Source organism: Rhinolophus hipposideros, assembly GCF_964194185.1.
Source record: "Rhinolophus hipposideros genome assembly, chromosome: 14".
Classification (NCBI taxonomy): Eukaryota; Metazoa; Chordata; class Mammalia; order Chiroptera; family Rhinolophidae; genus Rhinolophus; species Rhinolophus hipposideros.
This window is the reverse complement of record NC_138060.1, coordinates 62,891,815-62,919,182: the sequence shown is the minus strand read 5'-3', so window position 1 is coordinate 62,919,182 and position 27,368 is coordinate 62,891,815. Positions and strand designations below refer to the sequence as shown.

Sequence of the window (27,368 nt, the reverse complement as noted above, 5' to 3'; positions counted from 1 at the left end):
TCCAGGTGAAACAAGAAAATCATTTGCTTTATTCAGAGTCCTGGAAGCTCCCATGTGAATCTGAGAAAAGATTTAACAGAGGCAACAGCCCCGGGGCCAAGTGCAGAAAATGGCCAGTGGCTCCTTCGGTCCTGGGAGCCAAGAGGGCAGTGCAGAGAAGGCTTAGCGAGAGGACTGGGGTAGGAGTCCGGCCCCAGCCCGCCCGGAAGGTGGAGGAAGAAGAGGGCTGAAGAGTCTACTCAGTTCCTCAGTGACTGCACCACGGGGGGGGGGGGCACACATTACTCCTCACCCTTCTCAGGGGTACTGAGCTCCCGGGGCCACTTGGGAGACCCCATGAGCTCAGCCTCAGGACTCAGCCTTGGCTCCCCCAGGGGTCCTTCGCCCTCCAGGTCCAGCTCCTCAAAGGATGAGCCGCTGGCGCCCGACTCGCTGTAGCTGTGCTCACTGCGGTTGTCACCATCGTCCCAGCCACGGCCGCTGCTCACCCCAGGGGACAGTGTGGCAGCTGAAGTCTCCCGACTGCCAGGACCCACCTCCAGGCTCACAGAACTCGTGTCACTCATTGTGTCAGCTCCTGGGTCAGGAAGGAGCACAGGTTAGCTAGGAACGAACCCAGCCCCCTCCTCCAGGGAGAGGACACAGGCTCCACTGGGCATGTACAATGGCCTCATGAATAATAAAGCCTCCCCTGGCTCAGGAGGCTCATTCCAGCAGCCCTCTGCCCTCTGCCCTTCCTGGAACTGCAACGACAGGGCAGAGGGAGAGGGGAGGGAGGGAGGGAGGGCAGCCTGCTGTGTACTCCTCTCCCTACCCTGAATTAGCCTCAGCTCCCTGCATTCCAAAGCCTGCTGCCAGCACCCCCCCCCCCATCTCGCCCCCGCCCCCAGTCCATTACGGACCTCGAGGTGAGAAGCTGAGGGTAGAACAAAGAGGGTCCCCTCCTCCACCCTGTCAGGCCAGCTCCAGAACACTGCCCACAGGAATGGGCCAGGAAGCCTGTTCTCCTGCCCCCTGCCCCCATGCAGGGTTCCCCAAGAAGCAGCCATATCCAGGAAGTCAGCCGGCCCCTGCCTCTGGCCCACGTTGAGCCCTGATTTGAGGAGGTTGAGCAGAGTGAGATGGAGCAGTCCTGAGAAGGAGGGTGCTGGGATGAAGCACAAGGGCTTTCTTCTCCTATGCGTGGGTCACCCCGGAGGAGCCCTTACCTACCCCCAAGCACTGGTGGTTCCGGAGTCACAAAGCAGCCCGGAGACAGTGCTGAGCTGGGCTGAGGGTGCAGGTCGCCCCCAGCCTGCTCCTCCCACCCCAACATGTCCTCCAGGCAGACAGCCCGCATCTGCCCATTCATCTTCCCAGATCAGAGACACAGAGCAGCGGAGGGGCAGCAGGTGTGTGCACGGAGGGGCGAAGAGCTCAGGCCCACGGTATGGAGGATGCTTTCCTTCGTGTGTGAGACGGAGGGGGCAGCTGTTGCATATCACAGAAGGTGAGGGGTGGGCCAGATTCCCCAGATCCTGTCTCCATGGTGATGATGAGCCCGGCGCAGCTGGGAACTGCTTGGCATTTGGACTTGGCCTAGAACTTTCACTGAACCTCAGCTGGGGTCTAGGCTGGGGTGGGGCCTACTCCCCCAGTCCCCTCTGGGCCCGACTGGCAGAGGTAAAGTGAGCCCTGGAAATGCCAGGCTGCTGGCCCAAGGCCCTCTTCTTGCTGGTGCCCCACTCCTGGCTTCTAGGGTACAGGCATTCAAGAGTGCGCCTGGGCCACACCCCGAGATAGGGTTGGTTCCCTCTGACCCTGGGTCAGGACTCCAGACCCTCATTCGATCCTTAAATGATGATCAGTGCCCCAGGGGCTGCAGGTCTGACAGGAGGGAAAGACAGTTTCTCCCTGGCCCCATTAAACTGTCATGCTCTTCCCACCCATCCACCCACAGGCCCTCGTGGGACCCGGGTTAGGAAATCTCCTTCCTCTCCCAGCTCCTGGGTTAGCAGTAGTCAGAGGAAGGAGCCCAGGGGTGTCCCTTCAGGCCAGGGCCCAGCATGCTGGGATGAGGGCAGCCCCTGGGGACACGTGGACACTTCTGGCAGGGTAGCGCTGTCCCTCTCGCCCCACCAAAGCCCCACAGGAGGAGATTCCTGAGTCCTGGCTCTGTCCCAGGGCACCTAAATCCACAGGGCCACTGGGCAGGGAATGAAGCTGACACCTTCACCCCAGTCCCTGCCTCCTCCACTGCCCAGAGCCAGTACAAGATCAAAAATTCATCGCCTCTCTGGGGCTAAATAATACATCAATGTAATGACAGGCACAAGGCAGCTAATCACCCCCTTTCCCCTCCTAGCCCAAGGGGGCCCCAGCAGGGAGGCAAGCAGGCAGGCAGGCAGGCACAGGCCAAGCCTTGGGCGGCCAGGCTGCCAGGCACTGCTGTGCAAGTGGCATGCACCTGGCAGGCAGACACCCAGGGTCCGCCCCCGGTGTCAGGGCCGATGCTGTCAGAGGCAGGCACGCCGCTCGGACCCCACACCAGGGAGTGGGCGGGCAGGCTGGCGGGGAGGGCAGGCCCAGGAGCTGGGGGTGTGGGAGCTTCGCCTGTAGTCAGCTGTGGTGGGTGCCACGCTGTCCTCCACCACCACCCCAGACGGCGTTTGGAAGGGAGGCTGGGTGGGTGGGCCAAAGAGGGGGGCGAGGCAGCAGAGGGGGGGTCAAAGGAAGGTCAAGGTGCTCCCCCTTCCTGTCCTGGGGACTTCTTGGGCTTGCTGATCTTGTGCCACATCCTGTGCCCACAGTAGGGGCACTGAAGAGTGTCTGCCAGGCACTACCAGGCGGGTGGGAGCAGTGCCCCACGGAGGTAATTAAATGGCAGATGAAGCTAACTGTGTTGGACACAGCCCCTAGGGAGCGGAAGCTGCCTCAGTGCCGCCACCCCTGCCAACACATGCCTCTCTAGGGTGACCTTGGCTGTGAAGATTGGATGGACAGAGGGAGTCTCGTAGGGGAGGAGGTGAAGAGGGGCGGCTGCTCTCCTCCCAGCCTGTGGCACTGCACAGCTCACGGCCTCCAGACTGATGGAAGCTCCGGCATCGCCAAGGGTCGGACCCCCCGGGAGGACGTGGGACGCTACCAGCGGCCTCCTCATGCTCGAGGGCAGCCACAGATGTGAGAGGTCATGGCACAGGGCGGCCTGGCCCTGGGGTATGAAGGCTGGCTATAGTGGGAGGGGCTGGGCACCGGTCTCCTGGCCCTGCTCTGCACGCCCTCTGGCAGGGAGACAGTGGCTGGCTCGGGATGGGGCGCCATCCCGGGGGACAGGAGACCACCTTGCTCCCCTTCTTACGTTCCAGATCCAGGGCCAATCTTAACAGCCCACCCAAGTGACACCTTTCCTGAGGAGCCTCAGCCCCCTCCCACGAGCACCCAGCTGTCTGTGATCTGTTTCCAAGGGTACTACTGTTGCACCTGGGCAGAATCCTGGCATCTGTGCTGCCAGGGTAACACGTACGAATCCACACCTACATGGACCCATGTGTCTGGGAATAGGTAACTGCCTGCGGGTCCTGAGGCGAGCAGCTCTCCTTTTTCCACCTCGGTCAAGCTCCCACAGTGCAGCCGAGCCAGGGAGGAGTCCCCTGACCGCAGCGCACATGCCCAGAGAGGGGTCAGGCAGGCCCACCTCGCTCCCCCACCTCCCGTACCTGTGCCATCCATGTGGGTGTCACTGGCCTCTGCAGGGCCCCGGCTTTTCCGCTCTGTCTCCTTCACCTCGGGCACATAGAAATCTCCCTGCCGTGCCAGAGGGCACATGAAATAGATCTGGTCCTGCTGGTAGATCTCCAGCCGAGGGTGGGCACACAGCTTCCGCTCCTTGTTGGACAGGGGTGAGAGGAGGAATGAGCCCGGCAGGGCCTCTTGACTCACTTGTCTCTGCGTGGCCCCCGGAAATGGCCATTGTTTATTCCCTCCCCGGGGACTGACTCTGCCTCCTGCCTCAATCTCCCTCAAGTTCCAAACCCCTGCCGAGGGAGGCACACACAGAGCACCCTAAGAGCAGGGCCCCCCACTCCAGTGTCCAGCAGTGGTCTGACGACCCAGGAGTTGTTGGGACAACACACTAGGACAGGCACTAACAGAACCCAGCAGTCTGCGCTGCTAAGCCTATGTGTGTATGGGACCCAAAGGCCGTTCCAGAGAGCACTGGTCTCACAGTTGTGAGGCTTAGCACGCCGGACTACCCCAGGACAGGCACCCCACAACGATGGGCCTAGTGGCCAAGCCAAGCCAAGGTCTGACCAGCCACAATTTCCATGCCAGGACCGCCTGGCCCTGACTTCCCCTCCACCCTGAATGACAGTGAAGACCCAGGTACCAGGAGACGCCAGTGCCCTGAAATGTAGGCCTCCAGCCCCTGCCCTCGCAGACATGTTACCACCCAATCCTGGGCAGGGGCTCCGGGCCAGCTAAAGCCCTCTTCCTCTCCCATTCCCCTGCAAATCCAGGTCTCTGCCAACCTCGGAGACTATGGCATGGTCGGTTCCCAGCCCTTCTCCCACCTGGGTCCAGAGTTTCAGCTGAGGGGGAGGCAGCAGGCCATAGGCTGGAGGGCCAGGCAGGACAAGTGGACCTCACACTGGACCTTTCCCTGACTCCCCAGTGGGATGAAGTACAAGCTGAGAGGGCCCCAAGTTCTGAGACAGGCACTCCACTCCCCTCCGCCTGGACCCGTCCTCCAGTGTGTGGAAGGGGACATGCATGCACACGCACACATGTACACAAACACGCACACGTGTGTGCACACACTCGCACACACGTGCATTCACACGTGTACACGCACACACGTGCACACACATACGCACACGTGTGCACACACACACTCGCATACACATGCATTCATACGTGCACTCGCACACACGTGCGCACACACGCGCCGGCACTGCCCCAGGCAGGCAGGAACAAGCAGGGCAGGTTCAGGTGCGTCTCCTCCTGAGCCGACCCCCTCCTCCTGCAACAGAGCAATTATCCACTAAGACAACTGAAGGCCCCTGCCCTGTCGCTGGTCACCGGCCAACCTTTACAACATGGCTATTTATAGCCTCCGCCTGGCTCTCACCGCCAGCTCTGAAGTGAGCCTTCCACTTAGTGGTAATGAGAGACTTAGCAGCCGGGGAGCAGAAGCCACTCCAGGACTCCACTTGTCTGCCTAGCTGGCCAAGCTGAGCTGGAGGAACCCCCACCAATTAAACCAAGTGAAAGGGGATAAAAATGAGCTCCGCAGGGAGAGAGGAGGAGGAGGGAGTCTGAAAGATTTCTCCAGCCAGGGCCCTCAACAGCCAGCTGGAGGCAGAGTGCATCCAGGGCGCACACGGGGTGGATAGCCTGGCCCAAGGTCAAGCTGCAGCTCAGCCTGACTCCACGGGTGACCCAGGCCAGGCCTGTATCCTCTCCCTGAGCTCAAACGCAGAGTGGGACACCCTGGCCCTGACACTTTCAGGGTCAGTGAAGCCAAGTCACCACTTTGAACAATTCTAATCCAATCCTGTTTGGCAACCTGGGGACTCCTTGGACCCTCTTAGGAGTCCGTGCCCCACCTCTGCCCATCTCTGAATATGGCGATGGCTGCCTCTGCTTCTCCACCTGCCCACACACACTGCCCCCCAGCCCTGGTCCTCAGGAGGCGGAACAAGAACACGTCAGAGGCAGGAGCATCCAGCCTTTGGGGCCCTTCTAATGCCAGCACTTGGGGGTGGGCCCCTGCCAAATCTGAGCTCCACTCAGTGAAATGGGCCATGTCACCAAGGCCAGGTGGCTCCCTGAATAAGGTCCGAGTCCTTCCCTGGTAGCTGGAGGAAAGAAAGGGGAAAAGGGCCCCCGAACCCAAACAGGACTCGGCCTTCACCAGCGTCCCCAAGCTCTGGGCATTCAAAGGGCCCAAAGGGAAACTCCTTAGTGGCCATCTGTTACCTGATGGCCCATCTCTAAGGGCTGTAGGCAGCTGGCTTTGGGGGACACCCCCAGGAACCAGAGCCTGTCCTCACCCAGAAATTCCAGGGACAGTGGGGCCCTACCCCAACCCTTGCCAGCACTCGAGCTACCTGCCTCGCTTCCCTTCTGGAAGTAACAAGGATGGTAAGAGGCAGTAGGGCTCTTTCCACCCTCCCCAGTAAGCCGGGCATCAGGGTGGGCAGCGCCAGGCAGCCACCCTTGCCACCTGCTCTGCCAGCCCCCTCATCGGCAGGCAGGAGGCAGCTCTGCGGCGGCTTCATGCATCTGCCTCCTCCGGAGAGCCGGCTCTGAAGTTGCCTCGCTGTGGACAGCCCCGTTGCCATGGAAACTGCATCCTCCATCCTTGCCATCGCCTTCATCTCAAAGCCATCGGGGAGAACAGAGGAGCGGGAGACGGAGGGAGAGAAAAGTGTGGCCTGGCAACACAGCCCCTCCCAGCCCTCTCCTCAGCATCCCATACAGGGACTGCCAGCTGCCCAAGCCTGCGCCAGGCCCCTGGAGGGCAGCTGAGACCCAAGCCCAGCCTGGTCCTACCCCACCACCTGGAGGCCCCGAGCACTCCCTGTCGGAGGGAGGCATGGAGCTAATTAAAATCTCATTGACAGCTCAGCCCGAAATCATTTTAACACCTGCCGGGTCCTGTCAAAATTCAGACTCAGGGACAGAAGAGAAGGGGCAGAAAAAAAGCAAAGGTACCAACTTCCAACCCAGGCCGAGAGGCATGGGACGGGCTTACAGATGTCGCTGCTACCTCTCCTGGGAGACCCCTCTCCATGCTCTGATCACTGAGCAACAGTGAGTCCAGTGGTAGCTGGGGATGGAGGCCGAGGGGCAAGACTAGCCATGTGCCCTGTCCCTAAGGAAGCAAGCAGGAAGGACAAGGCCTTCCCTCCCAGCCAGGCGTAGCCTCTGCGGGGAGGGAGGGAGGGTAGCCACGGGCCAGCTCCCAGGTACTCACTGCACAGCAGGCGCTGTGGCCTGGGTGGCATGTCAGTGAGCTGGTAAATATTGGAAAATTGCTGAAGGAAGGCAAGGCCAGCTGCCTCTCCTTCAGTTGGCCCCAGGGAGCCCTTGGAGAGCAGACTGCCAAGAGCCAAGGACAGCAGGTCAATGCCACACCGGGCTGGTACTGCTGGTGGAGGGGCCTGGAGTCCTCCCGGTGCTGGACACACCGTTCCCCGTAGCAGACAGCCAGAGGCTTGAGGAAGCATGCCTGGGACCGGGGACTCTGCTCTGGCCACTGAAGCCACTGGCCATGTGATCAGGCCACAACCCAAGGGCAACTCCCTCCCACACAGACTCCAGGGGAGTACCGGGTCCCTCTCCAAGGGGGGAAGACGCAGATACCCACAGCCCTCCCCACAAACCAGGAAGAAGGCAGCTCATCAGGCCAGGAGCCACCAGATGCTGGAAACGACGCAGGCCTTCTTATCCCTGAGACATACCTCCAAGGTTCCCTCCCACCTGGACCTCCCACAGGCAGAAACAAGGGCGACGTGGCACACCACCCCTAATGAGGGTTTCCAGGAGACTTCAGTCCCTAGCACTTACCTCCCCACCCAGCACCCACATGGGCTCACCCCCCAGGGCTGCTGGTGGACAAGGGCTATCACGGTGCCACTGCCTCAGCGACCTTGGGGACACAGCACACTCTCCTACCTCACCTCACGGGGTGTGGGGGCAAGCATTCGGCCCATGCAGCTCACGCTGGACACACAGTGGCCCCCTGGTAGTTGTCACTGAGGTAGGGGACGGGGCGCGGCAGGGGAGCAGAGGACCTGCACTGCCTCACTTGGTGTTCTGCGGCTGCTGGGGCGGGGGCAGCAGAGATCAGGCCCACGTGGACCCTAAGGGTGGCTCCCACTCCTAGGCTACCAAGAGGCTGGGTTTGCTCGGAGCTACGTGACCCTACGTCTCGCAAGGGGCAAGGGCTGGGTCACACATGAGCTCTGGGCCCAGACAGGGATGAGGTCTGCTCCATCTACCCCACCCCATCACAGCCCCTTACCCCCTACCTCACTGGGGTGGGGGTCTGGCCCTCCCTACTCACCCTGCGCTGCCCAGTCCTACCCGCCCCTCCAGGCCAGGCTGGACAGCTGGGCTGCCACACAGCCAGCAAACAGCTGTTGCATGCCACCCGAGGTGATGGCATCTCCACTGGTGAAGTGAGGCATGCTCATTTTTAATTACACAGACACAGCCACGCAGCCACGCAGCCGCCTGCCTGCACAGCACAGTCCCTGTAAGTGGGGGCTCAGACCCTGGACGCCCCTGCGGCAGTCGGTCTGCATCGCACGTGCACAGTGATGGGAGGCACAGCAGGGGCTGTGGCTGGAAGGTGGCACGTTGTTATTATTCTGCCCAGAACTTCTGTCAACTTCCCTCTCATCCCCACTGGGCCTCCCAGCAGCCTCCGGCCCTGATCCTAAACCGGTCGTTGGGGCGGAGGCGACAGCAGGAGACAGCTCTGGGGCCTCGCAGTGTCAGTAGTGAGAGCCTGCAGTAGGGCTGGTACACACTCCCCTCTCTAGCAGGAGCGCGCAAAGCTCTGACAATGACAGGCGAAGGAGACAAGTGAGATGGGCCTGCAGGCAGTGGCAGAGAGCGCTAGGCAGGAGCCAGCGCCTGGCCTCGCTACTGCCAGCTGGGTGGCTTCTTTCTGGATCTCAATCTCCCCCAACTGTAAGATAAAGAGATTAAATAGAGGAACCCAAGAGAAGTGAGGAACTCCAAAAGATGAATAAAAACACCATTACTTAAAGATAAGACAACTGTATTCTTGAAAAACCCAAAAAGAATCAGTGGAGAAACTCACAAACATTAAGTTCACAAAATTCACAAAAGCACAGCCCATTTTTCTGTGCACTAGTCAGACAGTTAGCAAATGTAATGGAAGCAAGAGAGGAAGGCCGTCTTGGGGCTGGGTCTAGCCCAGGGCCCATACAGAAGCTCCCCTACTACCCCCCAATCCCCCAGAATGGCAGAGGAGTCAGGCCTGGGCAGGAGCCAGGGGAAGACTGCAGAAAGGGGAAGGTGTGAGGCAGAGTGAGGAGGGGAGGCGTGCGCTGTGCTTGGCACCCCAGCCTGCTGAGCCTGCCGCTGCCGCTGCCTAAAGCTTTTCATTTTCACCTCCGAGTCGCAGCTTGCCATGCAATTTACACCTCTGCTCATGTTCTTGCACAGCCAGGCCCAGGCTTCCTGGGCAGCCCATGACAGGGCCTTGGTGGTGACTGAGACCAGGGCAGACTTGGGCACTGAGGAGCAGGGGAGGGAGGTTCCCATTAAGCAGACACAGGGGACACAGCCCATAAAAGCACCCTAGTACCTGGGTGGATGAGGAAGTGCCTGGCCCTGAAGCCACGCCCGGCCTTTCCCTTCCCCAGGGCCCAGCAGGCAATACCCAACCCAGCTCAGCACGGCTCTGGCTTTCCTGGGCCCTGTGGAGCATGGGGGTGATCACTCCATAGGGAGCTGGGGGACTCAGTCCTGGGACCCACCACTCTCCCTTCCACAGCTTCCCAGATGACACTGCTGCCGTGGCACGCTCCACAGGCCTCTCTCCAGGACCCATCTGCGCAGTCAAGGAGTTGGAACCCGGTCTGGACAAGCCAAAGAAATGTTGCTGACTGATTACCCAGCAGCAGGAAGGCTTCTTGGTGCAGATGGCAGCCAGGAAGCCAAGCACCTGAGAGCCAGAGAACCAGAAAGTGACAGAGGGCAAGGACAGGTGGGTGAGTGCGGATGGAGAGGTGCGGAGGAGGCGAGGTGGTGGAGGAGAAGGCCTGGGCTGTCTATTCTCAGACGGGCACTGCTGACCTCTTCTCGCCCTCAGGGAAGCCCTTCCCTCTGGAACCTCAGGTTTCCCGTCTGCATAACCAGACAGCTAGCTTCTCCTTATCTGAGGGTTCTGCTGAAGGGCACAGCTGTTCTGCTCTGGAGGGCAAGCCCTGTCCTTGGAATTCCTCCCTTCTCCTCATTCCCGGAATCCCAAGCTTTCTGGGAAAGAGGAACAGAATTTTTCCTTGTAAGTCCCATCTGCCTGGGGAAAAAGGCTCCCTCTGGGTTGGTGACAGCCCAACCCCACAGCACCATGCCGACAAGCCTCAGCCCCCAGGGTCCTGCAGGGCTGCCAAGCTACCGTATCTGAGCTGGTATTTTGAGAGTGGTGGCTCCCACGCCCGCCCCAGCAAAGGCTGGCTTTGTGCTTCTGTCCTGGGTAGGGAAGTGGGGGGGAGGGGTGAGCCAGAGAGGCTGAGGAGCAGGTTCCAGGGCCTAGGCCTGCAGAGGGGAGAGGCCTGGTCTCCTGGGGGTCTTCCTAGTCTCCATATCCAGGGCGTGCAGGGGTCTTCCCTCAGCTCGGGGGTATCTGGGAGTAGAGTCCCTGCACCGTCAGCTCATTTGTTACCCTCGTTCAGACTTCAGCTGTGGCCTCAGCTGCTGCGTCCCCATCTACCCCAGCTCCAGTCCCTTCCAAAGCCCAGCCTGGACATGCCACTCGTCTGTTCAGACCCCATCAGCGGCTCCCCAGGGCCTACAGGATGCAGCCTCATCTCTTGGGCCCAAACTCTGGCACCTCCTCTGCGCGCCCAAGTCAGCGCTCTACCTGGCCTGCCTTCCCCCCTGGAGAATGCTACCCCTCCTCAGGGCGCCCCCAAGGCTGCTTTGCCTTTCCCAGTGAAGCCACCCTCCCCTCCCTGCCTGATTCCCCTGGGCATGGTAAGCCCTGCGGCTGGGGGATATGGGAGAGGAAAGAGTTCTGGGGGCTTGTCACTCAGCCCCCGCTCCTGGCGCTGCTGAGTGCACCCTCGTCCCTGACCGGGGCAGGCCAATTAGCAGGGGCGCTGGCCCTGGAGCCTGGAATGGAGCCATCTCCACCTCACTGAGGGAGAGGACATGAGGCCCAATAAGGCACCTGCAGCAGCTGCTCCCTGTACCGCGACAGCTGCCCCAGCCTCCCGTACCGAGTGCCTGCTGGGCAAACGGGCAGCGGGCTCCCGGCAGTGTCCCAGACCAAAGGGCCAGAGCACCAGCGCGGAGCAGCTTGGCGGTGGCAGTGGGAATCCAGGGCACGAAGCCCTAACGGGATGTGAAATCTGGGGTCATCTCTCTTTCCCTGTCTGCCACCTTTGCTGAGCTAATGTGGGAAGGCTCTGAGCCTACTTTCAATAAGGGAGGCCCTTCTAGCACCTCAACACAGTCCCTTACTCCTCCAGACAAAAGCTCACGAGGTCACCTGGTCTGTAAAACCCAGAGCCAGATCTAGGCCCCCATTCCTGGCTTCCTACAAAGGGGGCACCTTGGCAGAGCCCCTAGGCTTCTGCTCAGCGAAGTCTGAGAACTGGGGTCTGGGGTCTCTGCCCACTTTAAAGTCCATCAGCCCAGCTGTCCCACATAATAACCGTACAGCAATCCTAAGATTATTATATGAACTATTTATTTAGCAAACACTCATTGACTACCTCGTTGGGTGCCATGATGAAACAGGATGAGGCATATGAATGGCTGTGGCAGGCTGGGTAAGGGGCATTTACCTCAACTGAATACCTAGCGTGAGAAGACAGAGAGGATGAGATCTGCCCGCTGGTTCCACCCCTCCTGCCCGCCTTCCCCCAGCTTCTCTCCAATTCTAAGGAGAAAGAACCAATGTCTGACCTCCAGGGCCTGCCTGCACTTCCTAGCCAGGCGCCTCCACTCGGACAACGCCCTGTGTCTCCCGCAACTCAGGAGAAGATGCCCAATGTCACCAGGACCCTCAACCTGAAAACTCCTAGAAAGCAGAGACCCTGGGGAAGGGGGTTTGTGGAAAAGATTTTGGAGCCTGCTGGCAGGAAGTCAGGCACGGGGGGCTTAGCTGCCAGTCTAACACTCTCAATGAGCCCCCTGCTAACTGGTAGACAGACACGAGTCAGGTATAGGGCTCAGGGACCTCATACATGAGGCCTCTCACTCAGTCCTGTCTGCCCCATGTTCCCCCAGCCTCCCCACGACTTGCTACGGTGGGTTCCACCCTGAAGTGAATTTGGGGGCCTTTTCTGTTGCTCTGGGCTGACATCCAGGCCCCATCTCTTCTGCAGTCTTGCAATTCTGAAAAAGCTCAGTTCCCTCCTACAGGTGCCAGAAGACCTGATTCTTGGGGCTCAGGGAATGATCTCCTCCTGCCCTGAAGACCACTTCCTTGGATTCTGGTGGAGCCGCCTCACAAAGCGGGGACATCTTCTATACAGCCCAACAGTCACACCATCCCCAGGGACCCCTCACACACACGCTGTCTCACAGTGCTCAGTCCAGGGGCCCCCAGTGGTTTCCATGAAGACAGACAGAGTTCCGGCCCTGATCGCTCGCTTAGCTTGCCAGGCTGCCTGGCTGGGGACAACTGGCCAGAGGGCCAGGGGCTGCCACACAGATCACTAAGCAGGGATCCAGCCAACCTTCCTGAATCCCCAGAACCTTGACAAATGTTTCTCTCTGGGTTGCTCACAGTGGCCCCAAGGACCCTTGCTGGCCGAGGCTCAGGCCCGTCTCTCCTGCCAGGACAGAGATGCTCTCCCCTCTCACCCAAAGCTCTCTGAGGCCACTGATCCTGCCCGGCCCCGCCTGCCAGGCCCTCCCTCCCCCGCCTGAAACAGCATGCCAGCAGCTTCTGTCATTCCATCTGAAGCACCACAGCAGACCCAGCCGCAGATCCAGAGAGAAGCCAGGGAGGCGGAAAACCAGAAGGGGAGCCTGGGCATGGACATGTACACACACTTCAAGGTAGCCAGCTGTCAGGGCTGGGAGAGGCAGGGAGCCCAGAGTCTCCCTGGTCCCACGGCCGTGGGGAAGAGGGCAAGTGCGGGAGGGAACCCCGCATTCTCCTCTCTCTGTCCCCGGTGCTGAGAGACGCACAGGCCCAGCCTTGTCCACTGTAGGCTGACATCAGGAAACAGAACCAGCCCCTTCCTCCCCTTTCCGGGCTTCGTTCCCCAAGACGCACGGTCAGGTTAAACGCGGGGCAGAGGTGACACCTGCCTCTATGGCGGGCAGCCTGGCATCTCTCACTCTCCCAGCCGGTGGCCAGGCCCACAGCACGCCTCATAGACACCCCTGAAGAAGCCCCCTGCTCCCCCCTCTACTCCTGCTTCCTCGTCCCAGGTGGGAAAGAGGATGGTTCTCCCCCTGTCCAGCCCCATCCCAGGAGGATCAAGCCCGGAGCACAGCTGACAGGCTGCCACAGGGGAGGGGAGAGGAAGGGGGGAGGAAGGAGGGGGGAGGGGGAGGAGGGAGGGGGAAAGGGGGAGGGGAGAGGGAGGGGGGAGGGGGGAGGCGGGAGGAGGGAGGAGGGAGGAGGGAGGGCTTTCATCAAAGAGGTGACGTCAAAACCAGGCAACTTGTGAAGCTGTCAGGGGCCGGGAAATTTGGACAAAGGTGTCTAAAAATAAACTCCTGGAGCCAGGAAAAGGCTTTGGTGGCAGAGTCGCTCGCCACCGTGCCACATGCCATGCATTCTGTTCTGAGGTCTGGAACCCAGAAAGCCTCCTTCTGGGGTGCTCTTCCAGACTGGCTCTTAAGGTTGAGGATGGCACAGACAGGACCAGACATACCACACATCAGTCCCTGCCTGGGTGAACTGGGGGAGCCCCCACCCCCAGGAGGCATGCTGGGGGGTCTCGGGCACTGATGTCTCCCTTCCCGCACCCCCCACTTCCAACCTCACCCTGCCCCTCAGCCTCCATCCAGTACCCCCCACCCTTTCTGGCTGCCACCCTCCAGCTCACAAAAGCACCTCAGTGCTCCCTGGAACCCCCCCCCCCCGCCCCTGCAAGGGCTACCTCCCCTTTCTTCTCTTCCTGTCCTCGCCCATCAAGGCCACCGCTGGTGACCAGGGCCCCATTTATTCATTCCCAGCCCTGACACCAGACTCTTACACCTTCTTAGCCAGGGCCTGTCTGAGCTCCCATTTCCATCACTAAGACCCTGTCCTCTCCCCAGGCTTCTGGAAAACAAAGCTGCCAGGTTCCTACAAACCCGCCAAATTCACACATTCCTGTTGCCTTTCTTCTGGACCTCGGACCTCACCCTCTGCTCCACCTGTGCTGTCACCCCCCCCTCCCCCGCAGGCAAATACTGTCAATAGGCTCTGGTCCCCAAGCACAGGGCAAGCCCCACCCTCTCTGAACTCCAGACTCCACCCCTACCAACACATCTCTCGGGCAGCTCCCCACAATGCTGGCCGCCCCCCAAACCAAGTCCTCCTCCCTCAGCTCTCCGTATCAGTGAAAAGCACTACAACACGCTTGCCCACCTAGACACGAAGGGGACCTAAGCCTGCTGTGCCTCTTCCCACTCTCTCCCCTCCCCACTTCCAATCCATGGGGACATCCATCAGCTTCACCCCCGAAACACATTGTAAATCTCTGCCCTGTCTGCATCTCTACAGCCACTGGCCCTGCCCAAGCCCTGCCACTCACACTAGGATTCATGACAACCTTCTACCCTGTCCTGTACAGGTGTGGTGGCTCAGATCACACACTCCTTTGGTGCAGAAACACTGTGGTGCCTTTCCACAGCCTTTCCATCAAACCCATGCTCTCTGTGCTCCGTACAGAGCCCTCTCCCCCGCCAAGGGCTCTTCTAGGGTTCTGCCTAAGGTACTCCTCCGAGAGGCTGTTCATGCTGGCTGCCTGCCCTTCTCACCCTGGGCTTTCCCCGTTCCTGTCTGCCATTTATGACCTATCTCCACACCTCACTATAAATGCCTGTTCACACACCAATGTCTCACATCGTGCCCAGCACAGCACCAAGCTCACACACACACATTCAATAAATACAAGTTGAACAGATGAATAAACAGTCACTTCCAAGACCAAACTGGGGTCATTTCCCTAGCACCCGTTTATAAAATGTTTTAGAGGAATAGGGAAAGTGTTTAAAAAATCTCCGTGGACACAGAGACGCCACCAGACCTGTGGCGGGCTCTCTTGCTTCCTCCATGCGGACTGGTCTGCTGGCGCTGCCAACGACCAGACGGGGAACTGCAGGAAATGGGGCCTGCCACTGCTGCCCCAGCCCAGGGCGGAGGGAGCAGGTACAGAAGCCCGTGCGCATGTGGGACCAGGGGCAACCCACGGATAGCTGGAACCTGCCAGCCCTGGGAGCCGCGGGCCTCCAGCAGTAGGGGTTGGGGGGGCCTGTCCACCCATCTGAGTCTGGAGTGGGGACTGAGCACTAGGGGTGTCCTCGAGCCAGAGTTGACATGACCAGGCCAGGCTTCTGAGCAAGCCCCACTCCGGTGCCCACGAAGTCTGGGCATCTGGAAGCGATGCCAGCAGCCTCTGCCCATGTCCCTCGCTCCACAGGGCCCCAGGGTGCTGCCCTCCCCAAACCACCAGTCCTCCCTGGCTCCCGGCCTAAGTTCTGGCTGCCCACCCCCCAAACCCCCCTCAGGACTGTGTCTCACCTTGATGTAGGCGTCCAGGGCAGGATGGACACGGCGGGTAGCCAGCCAGATGGACAGGGCACTGGTGTAGGGGAAGGTGGCCGTCACCACGTGGCTGGGCGCTGGGAAGGAGAACACCTTAAAGCCAAACTTCTGGTAGAGCTGTATGAGCTCAGGGGAGGGTGACTCCACGCCTTCACTCAGAATGCTGCCCACCGCACAACGGCACTTCTCAGGGGACACCTGGGGAGGCAGAGCAGGGCTGTCAGTGGTAGCAAAGTTGTCTCCTGGGTTCTGTGCCAGCTGGGGCCTGGCAGAACCAGCAGCTCCAACAGGCTGCCAGCCTGAAACCAGCATGGAGAGGCCTGTGTTCCTGGGGAACCCATCCGTGGCCCGGTGTCCTCCTGCAAGACGCTTCCATCCCTCCAACAATCGTGCCAGGCCCCCTGCTGCTGTGCAGGGGCTGCAGGAAGTGCTGGTCAGGGAGCGAGGCAGCAGTGGATTCTGGGCAGCTGAGGAAGCTGTGAGCTCCTCGTCCCCAGTCCCTCGGGCAGGGCCAGCTGCCATCAGCCAGGCCTTCAGACTCCTCTCCAGCCCAGGCCCCTTCCTGGCTAAGCCAGAGACCGCTGGTTCCCCGCCACGTCTCTCTGGGCCCCTAGGACCTACACTACACTCTGCTCCCTCCCCTGGCTCCCACAAACCCCAGCCACGTGGGGCACCTATGTGAGTCTCCCACACTTCCTAGCCTGATCCCAGGCCTACACTCACTTCTCCTTCTGGCATCAAGGGGCCCGTGTGTCTCAGCTCCTGCCCCCCGAGTCTGTACCAGGCCCTGGGCTGAGCCCCCAGGGTTACTTGCTCCTGAGTCCCAGAGACTCCCACAGACCTCGTGCTCTCAATCCCAGGTTCTCTTTGATCTAAAGGGCTCTTTCCCCTTGACCCAGGGCCCTCTAGCTCCTAAATTTAAATTCCCTCCACTTGCTCCTGTCCCCAGCCCAGCTTCCCAGCGCTGTGACACCGTTTTAACAGTCCTCGCCTCTGCCTCCATCTGGCCTTCCCAGCCTTCTCAACAGTCCCCTGGGGGTTTCAGCCCCATTCTGCCTCTCTGTCCCCACCAACCGAGCCCTGTCCTTGGAGTCTCACTTGGGCTGGGACATGGGCACTCACTCCAGACTCTCACCTCTGTGCAGTCCCTGGGGGTCACCCCCAGCTCTCCGTCGCTCTGGTCCCCTTGCTGCCCCTTGAATCCTAGGTCATTAAGCCTAGCTCAGGGCTTTAGAGGCAGGTAATATGGTGCAGTGGTCAGGACCACACATCTGGAAAGAGGCAGGCCTGGGTGTGAATCCTGAGTCGTGTGATTCTGGACAAGTCCCTTGGTTTCTTGGAGCCCCACGTCCTTGGTATCTACTTACAGAACTGTTGTATTAAATGAGATACTTTGCATGAGGCCTCAGGTGGGTGTGGCGTTCGGCAAACGCTGCATAATTGTTGTTGGTTATTAGCAGGTATGACACAGACCAAACAAGTGACCTTGGCCTAGGCAGAACTTCTGCCCACCCACCCAAACCTCTGAACGGGCAAGCCCCTCCGGGCCCATCCTTCAGGTTCAAACACCCTCGTGGGGAACCTTTCAGGGTGGCTTGGTGGCAGCCCCCTACCCCCCACCCCCAATGTTTTGCTACAAACTCTTACCCACATCAAGTCTGCTTTGCAGTCACTTCTCTCTGCCCGAGGCTCCTCCCACCCACAGGTGCAGGCCTGGGGGATTACAGCAGTTCCACCTCCTGTCTCTAGATGGTGCAATTGCTCCACTCACATCCCCAAACTTGAGGCAGGCCAGGCAGGCAGGAGGTCCTGGCAGGGTCAGTGCTGCCCCAAAGCCCATCTTCTCGTTCCTGACCCTAGCGTTCCTGACCCTAGCAACCCACGCCGCACCAAAGAAAAGACCCAATATAGGTTACACGGAGAAATGGGTGGCGTGTCACTTCACCTCTCCTCCAGCCCCTGGCCTGCCTGGGTTTGGGCCCTAGGGTCTTTCCTGGGACCACTTCCGCATCTCAACATCCTCCTTGGTGCCCAAAAGGCACAACACCTGTGATGATCCTGCTTGGAAGCGCTCAAAGGCTCCCAACTGGCCTCAAGGATGAAACTCCTGCCCAGCATGCAGTGCTGCCTCAAGCCACCCACACGACACCGCCCGAAGCTGCCGGCACACGCACTGGGACTCACTCCTCTTCTGCACTCCCAGGCCCCAGCAGGGGCCAGAGCCCAGGTGGGCAGGCGCCCACTGAGCATCTGAGTGGCAGAAGGAGGGACAAATCCAGGCTCTGGCCCAGCCCACCTTGCCAGCCCCCACTCCCACCACACCCCCGCACACGCCCACATGGAACTATTTGCAGCTCCCCAAACATGCCATGTCCTCCCATGCTTCCTGCCTTTGCGTAAGCCACTTCCTCTGCCTGGAATATCCTTCTTCTCCCTACTCCAGAGTCCTTCTGCCTGGGAAACTCTTGCCCATCCTTTAAGACTCAGCTCAACCCTCCTCCTCAAAGCCTTCTATTGCTCCTCGCCCAGCAGCCCCTCCTCTCTGATCCCAAATGTCCACGGTGGGGACACAGTGCTGTACTCTGATGGCCTCTCCATCTCGCCCCACACTCCAGGACTCGAGGCAGAAGGCCCAGGATCCCATGGGCGCAGAAAGTTCTTGGGATGTGCTGAGTGACAGCACATTCATGTGCACACACACACACATGGACCTTGCACCACGAGCAAACATCCTCTCCCTCCATCTTGCAAAAGTTGGGACTCCTGTCATGGGGCAGGAAAGCAGCTAATAAGGAGACGGGGCTCCTGAGATCCTGGAGGTGCATGGGGCACACGTACTCCCTTCTTGCCTGGGCATCCCCTCAATTCCATAAGTGAGGACTTCCTGGCCGCTGCCCTGCCCTGGTCAGTGACGAAGGGGCAGCCTAGGAGCTTACTCAGCACTCCCACCTCCTGCGAAGCCCTGGACCAGGCACCAGTACGATGAGACAGGCCCTAAGGCAAGGCTGGGCTAGCAGCAGGGGCAGGCTTCTCTGGACTCCCAGAAGAGCCCAGACTGGCCTCCAGGGGACTGGCCCACTGAGGCCGTAAAGGGTGCAGGTGGGGGTGTGCCTGGATTTGAACCATCACTCCATCACTGCCCCAGAGGTAGGGAGCATGCCAAGAGTGCTAAGCACCTATTAGGGGCTGGGTTCTGGGCCTTGTTATTTAGCCCCCAAAAAACAAAAAGCTGAAGTAGGGATTCTCAGAGACCGAGTAACTTGCTCGGAGTACACGCTGGTCAGCAGCGAAGCTTTGGTTCCCATCCAGAAAGGTAAGTCCAAAGCCCTCTCCTCCCACCCTTCCCTTCTCCTCCCTTCTCAAGGCACCTCTGCTGGGCAGACAGGCTCGCCTTTCCAGGGCTACACCATGCACTTAACCAGCTGCGGAGCAAAAGCCTAGCCTCCATCTGAAGAAATTCATCACAGGGTAACTGGGGTAGGGGCTGGCCTGGGCCCTCAGGACACATCAGCCCATCACCCTTGTTGAGCGGTCGGTCCTGGGAAATCCTACTCCCTCACACCTTCCCAGGCTCCATGTGACCTCAGTACCTCCAAGGAGGGCGGGGGGGGGGGCGTCCATGCCCTCACACACTGAAGTTCTGAAAGGCCTACGTCAGAACTCTTCCCGGCCTCAGCCCCTACACACTTGGTGGCCCCAGGCTGACTCAGTGACTCGAGGAACAAAGGAGCTTCATGGCAGTCCAGCTACTAAAGGCAGAACCAGGCACCACCGGTTCCCCCGCCCACTCCATGCCTGGGCCAACCACCTCTCCGAGGCCTCAGCCACGAACCGAACCGGCTACCCCACCCCACTTGCCTCAGCCGGGTTCCCCGCAAGGGCAGGCAGGCAGGTTACTTAGCCCCAAACACAGCAGCAGGGCAGTTGTGGCGGAGGGTGGGGCAGGTGGGGGAGGGCCGCTCTGGCGGACAGGACGGACCCACGGGCACAGTGACAGCAGCCCAACCACTAGGGCCTGTCCACAGGCCAGAGCTGACCAGGACCAAGTGAGGAGCTCAGGGTCCTTCAGCTCCTCCCCTCTCCCTTCCCCCCACAGCTCCCAGAGGGACCAGGCCCATAGACCCTCAGGCCCCTCAGAAGCAGGGCCGAGGGCAGAGTACTTGTGGCCCTTTACCAGCTGCACGAGGCCGAGGCAGCCCTGGGTCAGTGTGTGTACACACGCGTGTGCACTCTGGCTGGGGGACGGGATGGCAGGACACTGACTGACTCTGGACCTTTCCCTACTCCCTCAGTACTTGGAAGAGGAAACGGCTGCACTCCGGGAACGCTGGAAAGGAGAGGACACCTCCAGCCACTCCCAGGATCTGTCCACTTCCTGCCGCATGCTCCCTCCTTCCTCCCCACCCCTCCAAGGCCCTCAGGGAGGGAGGACAATCCCTCCTCTGTCTCACAAGAACCACTCGCCCAGACCCAGACCGTGCAGCCGTCTCCCTACAGAATTCCAGGACATAGGACTGCCTGCCACACAAACATTTACCTGCCTGCCTGCCTGCCTCTAGGACGCATGCGCTCAGCAGCATCTGCTACAACGGTGCACAGCAAACGCCATGCTCTTGCCTTGCAGTGCTCTTTCCTGTGCCACTTCCTGGGCCCCCAGCCAGACCAGGTGACAGGCCTTTCTCAGGAACCAGCTTCCCCGTGGCCAGCTGAGGCCAGGAAGGGAGCCGTCAGTCTACACCAACAGGCGGTGGGCAGCAGCCACAGCAGGTGGCCACCTCCATCTATCTGGTCACTCACTGCCCCACTCAGAGCCTGAAATAGCCTCACTTCCTCCCCACACTCAGAGAAGCCGGTTCTGGCTCCCGCTGTGCTGAGCTGAGCTGTGGGGATGGGACACGTCACAGCTCAGCCGACAGCCTGTCCCTCCCTCCTGGGAACCACATGCAGGGGGAGGCAGCCTGGGGAGCAGAGAGCTTGGGTGCTTAGCCTTCCCCAGGACCGAACAGTGCCTCTCATGCAGGGTCCCCTGACACCCCACACGGACAGGTCCTGAGGGCTGGGCCCCTCGGTCCCCACAGTGCCCCGGGTCCAGGATACAGTGACACAGATCAGGTGCTCAGATGTTTGTGGATGAACAGAAAAAAGCACGAGTGAACTGTGGGTGGTAAGTGCCTCCACTCCTGCTATCTGATGCGAAGTCTCTTCCTTTCTATGAGCCATGCGGACGCAGAGGCCTCAGAGCCTTACAGGCAGCCGTGAACACCTGGGTCCACGGGTTCCTGAACCTTTTAGGATCTCCACCGGGCACAGAACACATGGCCCAGCTTCCAGAGTGGGTAGGGCTCAAGCACTGGTGACACATCCAGGTGTCAGGACATGACCCCTCTGAACGGGGACACAGGTGTGTCTAGAGGAACCCAGGACTGGGGAGCACAGGACCAGAGGGGCCCGTTCAGCCTCTGTGGGCCAGATGCCCAGTCAGGCGACGGGTCAAGGCACTCAGCCCTCAGCACACTTAATTGGCATGAGTTGTCTTTTCCACCCTTTTTTGTTGTTGCTCGTACATATCTATTGAGCTATTCACTCCAGGTGCTGGAGCAAATGCCTCACCTGTGTCACCTCCTTTAACCCTTGCGAGTCTACCTATGAAACAGGTGTTTTAACACTACTCTGCAGATGAGGAAATGAAGGCTCAGAGAAGTTGTACAATATGCTCAAGATCACACAGCAAGAGAGTGAAGAGACAGAATCAGAGCGCCGGGATGCCGGCCTCAAGGCTGTACTCTCAGGCCATGGTCCCCACACTGGCACCAAGTCAGGCTGTCCCCAGACAACCCTGGACACCCGAGGCCCACTCCGTAGGGTCTACCACACCTCTAGGAGAGCTGCATGGCGGCTGCCTGCAGACAGTGGCTGGACCAGGAGGCCATATGGAGAACAACACACGCCAGGGTTCTTCTATCTCAGTTTTCCCTGGACCAGCCACCAGCACTAACCTCAAGGTATCCTGCTGGCTTGACCCTTTCCCATTCTGGAGTTAGCACCTCCAACCCAAGAGGCGACATGCTGCTCCTGGGACCAGCAGACAAGCCGAGGAGGAAAGAGACAGCGGCACAGACCCTCCTCCCTTCCACTGAGGCCTTGCAGAAGGTTCCCAACTGGCTAGGTGTGGAAGGAGGGGCAGGCACTTACACAGCAGACTCTGGCAGGGGAGGACGCCGGGCGTCTGGTCCAGGAGCTTCCCACAGGCCAGTGCCTGACCCATCCCACTCGGGCCCGCGAGCTCTCCACTCCCACTTGGTGCCATCTCCCAGCCACGTGACCTCAAATCCTCAGTGTCTACTCATCCTCAACCAGGACGCAGTCCAATACCCTCAATGGCCTCCTGCCTCATCTTCCCTCCTCCCCCTGCCATCCACTTAGCTTCCTAAATCGCGGGTGGCAAACGGTGCCAAACCTTTCCTGCCAACCTGCTGTACTTCCCACTGCTTGGCCCAGCGAATCCTTCTACCGCTCTACCCACCACATGTCCACTGGCAACACTTCCCCGGTCATCCTACGTCTGCTGCAGTTCCCGTAGCCAGGAGGCCCTTCCTGCAGAGCAAAATTCTACTCAGGAGAGAAGGCCCAACTGAAATCTGCCTCTCTCTGAGCCTCCCCGGCAGACTTGAGGCACCCTCCCCGAACCCACAGCTCAAAGTTCTGTGGGCATCGAGCATGGTGTCTGCGTGGAGATTCATTTGTGAGGGGCAGACTTGCGGAGCTGCTACTGTTCATCCCCAGAGTGCAGGTACCGAGCAGAACCTGGCACAGGAAGGGAGTCAGCACCCCTTGTTCTGACCGAGGGCCCCAGTGAGGCCCGGTCAGGAGACGATGGGAGGCTACAGACCTGACCACGTGAGCTCTCCAGGCAAGGGAACCAGAGCTGGTGTGCCAAGGCTCAGAGCTGGAGGCTGAGGAGCCCTGGTGGAGCTGCCAGCCCATGCCACTGTGCGCAGCACCACCCACGGCACGGCGGGAGGCCACATCGGTGAGGCCTGACTCACTGCAGGCGGTAAGTGCAGCCGGACGCCCACAGGGTGCCAGTGATGCTGGGCTGGTCTCTCACCCAGCATCTTAGACATTCTGGGCAGTTTACCTGGCTCCACTTGACCCTCGAGGCCCTCTCCAAACCAGGCTGCTTGACATCCAAAGTAACGCCATATCCCTGAGCCAGGGGCCACTAAGATGGCTGGAGAGGTGGGATTCTAAGCCCCATACCCAGGGCCTACCCTCTCAGCCCTTGAGAACCTGCAGCCACAGGAGAGCTGACTGAGGGAAGGCACAGAAACAACACAATTCAATCCCAAAGAGAGGCAGAATCTGAAAGGCCCAACCGTAGAGCACTGGCCTCAAATGGGGATGGAACTGGGAGGGACAGCAAGGAGAGCAGGCAGGGGACCAGAGTCCTGACACAGGTTAAGGACTCACAGTGGTATGGCCCCCCGTACTCAGAAGTCCACAGGTAGCCATGAGCCAGGGGAGCCAGACCCGAGCAAGAAGAACACCAGCACACACTCCTAGAAGGGAGCAGAAGTCCAGGCAAAATCTGGAGGGAGCTTCGAGCTCACACAGGAGGTGGTTTGCAGGGCCAGCTCGAAGATTTTCCCACCCCTTCCTTAGAAACCCAAACACCCCTCTGTCCATAAGCCCTGCCCCATGTCCATTTATGGGGCAAAGTCCAGCCAAGGCAGAGGACTCCTTACCAGGTGTGGGTTGTCATAGTAGATGGCCACGGAGCGAAGCCTGGGGCAGACACTGCAGCTCTCAGTGAAAAGCCGCCCAGTCTCACTGTAGGGTCCCCTGTGGAACTTGTAGGCCAGCGTGACGTTGCGGATGGGGGGTGAGCCGGCATTCACTGTCACCTCGGCCAGCAGCCCTGAGTACCCAGCGAAGGCCAGCAGTGTCAGCAGCAGCAGCAGACTCAGGCCTCCGATGAGGCCCAGCAGGAGCAGGTCCGACATGGCTCTGTGCCCCCCAGGCCGCACCCCAAGGCAGCTGCAAAGGAGGCAGAAGGAAGAGGAGGCTGGTAGCCTGCTCTGACCACTGTGCCCACCTGCCCGCCAGCCAGTTCTGGTCCAACCTCAGCCCTGCCTTGGCTGCTGACCCAGGAGAAGGAGTGGCCAGAGGTGTTTACACATAGAGTGACCTAGAAGGGAGCTACAAAGGATGACTGAAGCCACAAGCCTCCTTATTTCTTAACCACAACCGCCGAGGCTCTTGGAGCAGCTCTGTCTGTGAGCTGGCAGCCTTGGTCATACCTGGGGAAATTGAGTCATAGAGTGAGTCAGCCAGGGAAATACTCCCAGCCCTGACCACCCTCCCCTCAGGTGGGCCAGATGTCAGCCAGCCTGTCTTTCCCCCACATTGCCTCTTCCTTCCCGCAGCTGAGCTGCACTGCCTGCCTCGCCTCCCCAAACCTCATGGACCACTGTCAGAGGGAGGACGGGCAAGTGCCAGGACCCAAACACTTCCTAACATTCAGGGAAACCATAAGGAACAGTCCCAGGAGGGAAACGTGCCATAGGAAGAGGCTCTCAAAGGAAACTCTCCTTTGCTAAGCACATGTGGCCTGCAGGGTCCGGCTGTCCAGCAGATCACCCGTCCAGAACGAGAGGAGGCCAAATCCAAATAGGAACAAAGTCCGCCACTGTGCTCTCCGGACGCAAGCCACCAGTGCCCACAACCTTCATCAACTTTCCCAGCCCCCAGATTAGAAACAGCGAGGAGGAGGAAAAGGCTGTTCGAACTGGAGACACACAACAGGGAGAAGTACCAGTTACTCCTCCTGGCCTGGGCCTTTCATTCCATGGGCGAGTGGTGCTGACGTGGGAGGGAACCACAGTGGGGTCCACTTGCTGCCCGTCCCTCCCCATCCCCGACATCTCTGGGTGTTTAGAAATTGGTTTTTTGTGGTTTTGATCTCCTCAACCGACTTCCTGTACTAGGGAGTTCACAGAAAGTCACTCTGGGGTGGGGTGGGTCCTTTTTCCTTTTTGTGTGTCTGTCATTTATCTGACAATTCTCTCTCCTCCTCACTGGCCTTTCCCCATTCCTCCTATTTGTACAGCAGAAGGAATAAAGACATCCATGTCAGGAAGAGAAAAATAGATGAGAAGAAGCTATGCTAGAGCAGGCCCAGGGGCACAACCCAGGTGGGACCTGCCAGCTACTCAAGGCAGGTCTCCAGGCTCTACAAAGTTTGGGGTCAGAGGCCTAACCCTCATACAGAGGGCTTGACCTGAGTCACCCAGGGGGGAAAACAAATCACAGCACAGAGAAGACTGTTTTAAAGAGGAAGGGAAGCATGTGACTCAATGAAGGAACATTCCCACCCCAAGTACTTAACATTGAAAAGTTTTGGGAGCTGAAAGTCAACACTTCAGCCCGATGGAAAACTTAGCTCCATGGAATAATTTGTTGCCTGTGGGTTCTGTATGTCCCTTCCCCACCCCCAATTTTTTGCTGAAATACTGTCTTTGGAGTCAATGAGCAGAGAGAGGCAAAGTAACTTCTAAAACTTTGGTGCCATGACACTGAAGTGCCTTGCGCTGGTCTTCTCACTCACGCGTGTTCTTGCCCCACAGTTGTACTATTTTGTTTTTTTGGATTCACATGCTGTCCTACTCAACTTGCCTCCGGTTAGTTTCATTCCTGCTTTCTTTTTTTTTCTTTTCAAGGTGCCATGTTCAATCTTAGTTGCAGGGGGCGCTGCCCACCATCCCTTGCGGGACTTGAGGAGTTGAACCGACAATCTTGGGGTTGAGAGCCCACTGGCCCGTGTGGGAATCAAACCGGCAGCCTTTGGAGTTAGGAGCACGGAGCTCTAACCACCTGAGCCACCGGGCCGGCCTTCATTCCTGTTTTCGTAAATGATGATGACAAATCTTTCACTGAGTACCTACATTATGCCAGGCACTGTGTAAATGTGGAAACACAGCTACTTCATTAATCCTCAAGACACGGTACGGCGTTTCCCCGAAAATAAGACCTAGCTGGACCATCAGCTCTAATGCATCTTTTGGAGCAAAAATTAATATAAGACCCAGTCTTATACCCGGTATTATATTATGTTATATTATATTATTATTATACTATATAAGACCTGGTCTTATTTTAATATAAAACCGGGTCTCATATTAATTTTTGCTGCAAAAGATGCATTAGAGCTGATGGTCCAGCTAGGTCTTATTTTCGGGGAAACTCAGTAGGTACGGATCAGGAAACGAGTGTATAGAGGTTAAGAGACTTGCCCAAGGTCACACAGGTACTAAACAGACCTGGACCAAAATGTAGGCAAAGGGAACCCAGGCCTCAATTTCCATTTCCTCTCTCCTCTCTGGTGACAGGGTTTCCAGAAAAGTCCAAGCATTTAATCCATCCATGTTGGACTTCGCTGAACCCAAGGCTTCCAGCTGGTCGCTCTCAACATCTAGGTCTCTCATTTGCGTTGGGAGTGACCAGCCCTCCCTCCGACCTACTCTTTCAGCTGCACACTTCCTGTCCCCTCCAAGAAACTCAGTTGCCACCTTTCTCTTCCTCTCACCTCCTGAACTTCTCAAAAAAGGGGGGAAATGAACCTGGGGGTCCAGCAAGGAGGAGAGGCAATATGAACGTCCCCATACTCAAGAGAAAGGGAGAAGGGCTGGGGAGGCTCACCTGAAAAGCCAGGTCACTTTTAGCAACTCATGGCATCCAGCGCAGCAGGGGCAGGGTTCCCAGCGCTGGGGTGCTGGGGGAGGAAAGGAAATAAGCACTGAGCGGGGCACCATGCCCTGACTGCTCCCTTTCCAGGGAAAGCCCACCGGGGCCTCGACGAGCTGCCCCCCTCACCACAGGCTGCACCCCTACCCCGTCCTGTCTCCCTAGGAAATTAGAAGCCAAGCTCGGCCTCGCCAAGTCAGCTCTTCACTAGGGCCCTTTCTTGTCCCCGTTCCTGGAGAGCCCTCTTCCAGAGGGGCTCCCGCCACCCCACCTGGCGCTGCAACAGCCGCTGCCGCTGACCTTGGGCAGGCGAGGGCCCCTCTCGAGCCGCCCGGGACGGTTGCCTGCGGCCGGCCGGGTCCCGGCGAGCGTCGGGAGGGCTGAGCCACGCCCGCTTCCTGCAGCCGCTCACGTGCGGCGGGCCGGCCCTTAAAGGGCCCGGCTGCCGGCAAAACTCGGGCGCCAGCGCGGAGCGGGAAGCGCGGGGCTCCGAGGGGCCTGCGCTGGGAGGGGGCGACGCCGCCTCCCGTCTCGGCTTCCAGCCCGCGCTCAGCTCCACCTCGCCTCTTTCCCCAGCCCCTTGCTTCTCAGCCACAACTTCACTGGGGCCTCAGGCCCCTCCGCAACTTCAGGGACGCTCAAGTTTGCAGCCAGGGAGGAGAGGCGCGGTCTCGGGAGACGTGGGTGGAGTTGAAATGCGGCTCCTGCCTCCGTAACCCCCCCACGCCCCTCCAGCTCCACTGGCTCGGGAGGTGCCCGGGACCCGCGGCAGGGGGCGGCCCGGGGTGCTAGGGCTGGTCCAAGGTCGCTTTCGGGTCCTAGGACCCGGCCAGCTGTGTGCGAGTCGAGATGCAAAGAGCGGCCTGGGCCGCGGGAGTCACGGAGGGGACGCGGGGGGCCTTGAGGCCGCGCCCGCGCGGACGGAGGTCCCGGGTCCGGGGCGCGCGGGAGGCTGCCCGGGCAGGAATGCGTCTCCTCCCGCCCAGCCCTCACCTCAGCGGCCACCCGCCGCGATCGCCGTTGCGCGCAGGCGGCTCCGGGCCCGATCGCGGAGCCTGCGCGCGCCTGCCGCGCACGTTCGCTCCTCCCCCTCTCGCGGCGGGACGTGGCCGTGGCCGTGGGCGCCTGCGCTCGGGACCCGAAGGGCGGAGGTCTGTCCCGCCCC

General features: G+C 59.6%; 1 protein-coding gene across 6 annotated transcripts; it reads right to left on the bottom strand.

Moving 5' to 3' along the window:
* On the bottom strand, positions 1-27,368 carry TEX264 (testis expressed 264, ER-phagy receptor). 6 transcript variants are annotated; one of them, XM_081071915.1, is made up of 6 exons: positions 27,197-27,368; positions 26,159-26,231; positions 23,206-23,497; positions 15,437-15,658; positions 3,696-3,864; positions 1-577 (listed from the first exon to the last, which is right to left on the bottom strand). In XM_081071915.1, exons 3-6 carry the CDS (start codon positions 23,461-23,463, stop codon positions 282-284), a joined length of 945 nt encoding a protein of 314 aa, XP_080928041.1. In that variant the 5' UTR covers positions 23,464-23,497; positions 26,159-26,231; positions 27,197-27,368; the 3' UTR covers positions 1-281. The 6 variants fall into 6 exon arrangements, with proteins under 6 accessions (XP_080928041.1, XP_080928043.1, XP_080928042.1 ...); XM_081071917.1 differs by having other exon boundaries at positions 26,475-27,298; XM_081071916.1 differs by having other exon boundaries at positions 26,504-27,275.